General features: G+C 44.7%; 1 protein-coding gene across 1 annotated transcript; it reads right to left on the bottom strand.

The window, feature by feature from the left end:
- Positions 1-708: 708 nt before the first annotated feature.
- LOC119040584 (olfactory receptor 10A4) lies at positions 709-1,683 on the bottom strand. Its single transcript, XM_037133604.2, has one exon. It carries the CDS (start codon positions 1,681-1,683, stop codon positions 709-711), a length of 975 nt encoding a protein of 324 aa, XP_036989499.2.
- Between the last annotated feature and the right edge of the window lie 2,867 nt (positions 1,684-4,550).

Genomic DNA, 4,550 nt, shown 5'->3' with positions numbered 1-4,550 from the left:
AAGGTGGATAATTGGAGATTGAGGCAACTGTCCATAGTGTGGAATTCTTTTTTCCAGACAAGGCACAGAACATATGGTAGCAGAGGATGAATTCCACTATTGCTGGTGAAGTTTTTAAGTATCTTTTTATTTTCCCTCTCTCAGTATAATTTCCATGAGGCGAGAAATTGGTCTGTTTTATTCAGCAATGTGTCTTCTGGGCCTAAACAGGGTCTAACACACACTGAGTACTGAATAAAAATTTTCTGCAAGGAAAAAAAGAATGAAACAAAATTCTAGTATTTATTATCATTACTTTACCTTGTAAACAGATAGATCTTTAAAAGTTGCTTATAGAGTTTTTGGACAAATAGAAGAGAGGAAAGGAAAAAATTATGAAATGATAAGGATGAAGTTCAAGAACAGGTTGAAACAAACACCAGCAAATTATAGTGAAGTTCTTGACTTTCACATGGGCCCGTAAACTGGTAAACTAGTGGCATCTTCAGAGACATTAGTAGCAGAGTCCCATAGAATGCTGGGCCTACTGCATGCAGTTCTTTGTTCATCACTCATGTTGTTTTCAGAAATGGATCCCATGGAAAGTTCAAAATCCCAGTGAGTGCTCTGTGGCCTCTGGAAAGACTGGAGTCCCAAAATCCATCTGAGGAATTTGTTTTTCTTTCCTTTGTCCTTGAATTCCACCCTTTCAGTTTTCATCTAAGTCAGTCATAGTTTCCGTGGGCGTAGGGTCCTGTGGATGACCCGTTTCAGTGCAGCCTTCACTTCACTGTTCCTTAGGCTGTAAATGATGGGGTTCAACATGGGAGTCACCACTGTGTAGGAGAGTGAGAGCAGCTTCTTGTTCTCAGGAGAGGTGCTGGACCGGGGTCGGAAGTATGTGAGGATGGCAGTGCTGTAGAAAAGGGAGACAACCAGGAGGTGGGAGGAACAGGTGGAGAAGGCCTTGCGTTTCCCTTCAGCTGAGGGCATCCTGAAGATAGTGGAGAGGATGCGAACATAGGACCCCAGGATCAGCAAGAAGGGGAAGAGGATGAAGAGAACAGTGGCTGTCAAAGCTTCCAGTTCAAACAGCGAGGTATCAGCACAGACTAGGGCTATGACAGGGGGACTGTCACAGAAGAAGTGGTTCACCCTGTTGGGGCCACAGAAAGGAAAGCTGAAAATCCATGTGGTTTGTACAGTGGCCACTGGAAACCCTGAGAACCAGGACGCAGCTGCCAGCTGAGCACAGGCCCTGTGTCCCATGATGACTGGGTAACGCAAAGGGTCACAGATGGCCACATAGCGGTCATATGCCATTGTGGCCAGGAGGCAGCATTCAGCAGCCCCAAAGAAGAAGAAGAAATACATCTGAGTGGCACAGCCAAGGAAGGAGATGGTTGTGTCTTGGATGATCAGGGTCCCCAGCATCTTGGGCACAATGACCAAGTTGAAACCTATCTCCAGGAAGGACAAGTTCCTGAGGAAGAAGTACATAGGACTTTGTAGTGCAGAGTCAGCTGTGGTGACCAGGATGATAAGGATGTTGCCCATTAGGGTAACGATGTAAATGGTCAAGAAAAGGAGAGATAGCAGAGCTTGTAGCTCAAAGGACAAGGCTGAGAAACTCACAAGAACAAACTCACTGACACTTGTCCAGTTTCCCCACTTCATTTTTCTGCCCAGGATTCTGCCAGGCATTCATGCTCTGGGAAGAACTCTCAGTATGTTACATAGCCCTCTCTTATACCCTTGGAAATGGGACCTCCTGTGGCCTCATTCTCCATCTCTCTTGTTATGGTTGTTGAAGATCAAACAGCTGTACTTTCAAAAACGTGAAAAACGAGTCTGACTATGGGATTCACATTTTGAGGGGAAGAACACTAGCCTGTTTTTCAGACTGAACTGAGGCACACCATAGATGTGCATACCCATACATCTCCTGACTTTTCTTGTTTCTTTAGCACCAGTCACTGGTGGTAAAAAGAAGTGAGGCCAGGCCAAGCATTTCTGAAGACACAGATCTTGAGGCACAACAAAAGGTATTGACATGAATCAGTATACGTTTTCTATAAAAGAAAAGGGTGGGAAAGAGAAAAGCAAAGGAAGTGAGGCAGCAGTTACCAACGATCCCCGAGGAGGAGTCCTGAATGCGTGCCAGTCTCCAGCAGCTTGCACTCAGGAAGATTTCAGCATATTGGAGGAATGTTCATTGTAAACTCAGACAATTGCAGTGTAAACAAGAAGACACACGATACAGAAACTGTGGTTTATTTTGATCCCTGGGCTAAATATTCTCCATGTGGGTACACACATATTTGTGGTCAGACAAAGGGAAAACAGACTCAAGGTAGTATCAGACCATAGAGAGAACCTGGGCGTGTTATGAATGTACCCTTTCATCATTGTCTGTTGGTTGACTTGTGTCTTTACTCTCCAGAAATATGAAGCTCGAGTGTTACATGTTAGTAAAGTGCAGGTGTGACTGATAATATTAAATCCTGTGGAAAAGAAACAAGTTTTCATCATCATATTTGTAACTAAACTTCAGAATAGAGATTGAAATTCTTTGTGATGATTATGCACTTAAATAAAGGAATAAATGTAAAGCACTTAGCATGATAACTGGTATATAATACATATATAATAAATGCCATTGTAATTATTAGGATAGAATGTTAAGTCTACGTTTCAGAATTCACTTATCTTACCATTGCCCAAACTCATTATAGGCCTTGCTTTTCATCTCTAATAAAAGAATAATTTATTCAATAGACTTTGATTGTCTTCTAGACACTGTTCTATATGCTAAAGATAATACATCAGTAAGTAAAACCAACAAAAATCTCTGCCCTCACAGAACACATCTTCTAGTAGGGAAAACAGATTATGAACAAATTATGCAAGTAGAATGTATAGTCTGTTAGATAGGAACCAGAATAATGAAGAAGAACAAGGCAGGGGAGGAGATAGACATGTGGCTGTGTGGGGAGTGTCACAGAAGGCTTCACTGCAAAGAGGACAGTTGAGTAAAGTCCTGAGCAGGTGCAAGATGTGAAGTCAGGGTGGTCAAGGAAGGAGGGAGTTAAAGAGCAAAAATAATGAGAAAGTGCTATTTTAAATCTTTTTTCTGAATCCTATTCATTTAAAAAACTTTAAGCCCGGATGGCAGTGAGATAAATGGAAGCAGAGTCCAGTTCCCCTAGTGCATGGGTAAAACAGCTAGCTGATCTGAGGAACAGAGTGAACAGCCAATGGTATTCCAGAATATATGAAGATTGGATACCCGAATTTATAGAGGACATTGAAAAACAGACAGTAAGGAGAGTTTTAGGACAATAAGGTTCCTGAGACCAGCTCAGGGACCAGGGTGGCTGTAGCCCCAGGCCCGGTGCCCACTGGGTCTGCTGCAAGATTCTTGGGAGAGAGTCAGGCTGGGCTGTGTGAGGCCAGGAGCTTGTTTGGACCGAGGACTTGAATAGGACAAATTTTTTTTAAGAGAAAAAGGAAGCACTGCAAGGCAATTTGGGGAATTCTCTGGAGCAGCAGCCCGCCTCCTGCACCCCTGCACCCCACGTCCTGGGTAGGTGTGCACCCCATCCACCACTGAGGACCGCTGCCCTTCACTCATGCCTGAAGCACTAAGGACGGTGCACTTCTGGTTCGTCCTTGTGGGGCCCGCCTGAGCTCACTATAAACACCTGGGACAGTGTGCACCTGGTTGGTGACCTGGTAGTGGACCAGCACTACCCATGCCCAAAGCGCTGGGGACGGTATGCACCGTCCAGCAGCTGGTCCAGCAGTTCCCTGTAGATGTTCACACCCGAAGCACCAGGGATGGAGTGCCTCCCACCTGAGCCCCGTGCCCAGAGTCCTGCGCCCAGAGCCCTGCAGGGCCAGCTGACTGTGTAGGAGGAAGGTGGAAAAGCCCGGAAGAGAGGAGCTGCAGTCCCCAGAAAGACTTGACTCAGTGGTGGAGGGGGGTGGGCTGACCTACCTTGAAGGGGTGCTGAGAGTCCTTAGCAGCTAGGGCAGCAAAGAGCAAGAAGGTGGTGTGTGAGTTGCCTCTAACTGGTGTACCTCAAGGACAGTGCAACTGGTGGACTAAAGGCCTAGGCTGGGACCCAAGGGCACTGAGGAAGTGGGCTGGAGGCTGGACAACAGTGAAGAATGAGGCTCAGGAAGAGAGAAAAGCAAAGCCAATCCCTCCTCAGTCTGCTGCAGCCAGGAAGACCAGCAGAACTGGCCTGACTTGTTTAAAGCCAGCAGAATGCTTTTTAAAAAAAACTCTTTCTTCCTTTCTGTCCTTCTTTCTTTTTTCCTTCTTCCTTCCTTTTTTATTTTTAAATTTTAATTAAAGTTTTTTCTTCCTGTCTTTCCTTCTATCTTTTTTATTCCTCTTTCCTTCCTTCTTTTCCTTTTTATTCCTCTTCCTTCTTTTTTTAAAAAAAATTCCTTCTTTTTTTCCTCCTTTTTCCTTCCTTCCTTTCCTTTCTTATTTCTTCTCCCTCCCTTCTTTTCCCACAGATGAGACAGTAATACCTGGAGTGGAGAAAAGACCAGAGTTA

This window comes from Artibeus jamaicensis, unplaced genomic scaffold (genome assembly GCF_021234435.1).
Source record: "Artibeus jamaicensis isolate MK-2021 breed Jamaican fruit bat unplaced genomic scaffold, CSHL_Jam_final contig_759, whole genome shotgun sequence".
NCBI classification, from domain to species: domain Eukaryota; kingdom Metazoa; phylum Chordata; class Mammalia; order Chiroptera; family Phyllostomidae; genus Artibeus; species Artibeus jamaicensis.
The sequence above is the reverse complement of the archived record's forward strand: the minus strand, read 5'-3'. Positions and strand labels throughout refer to the sequence as shown.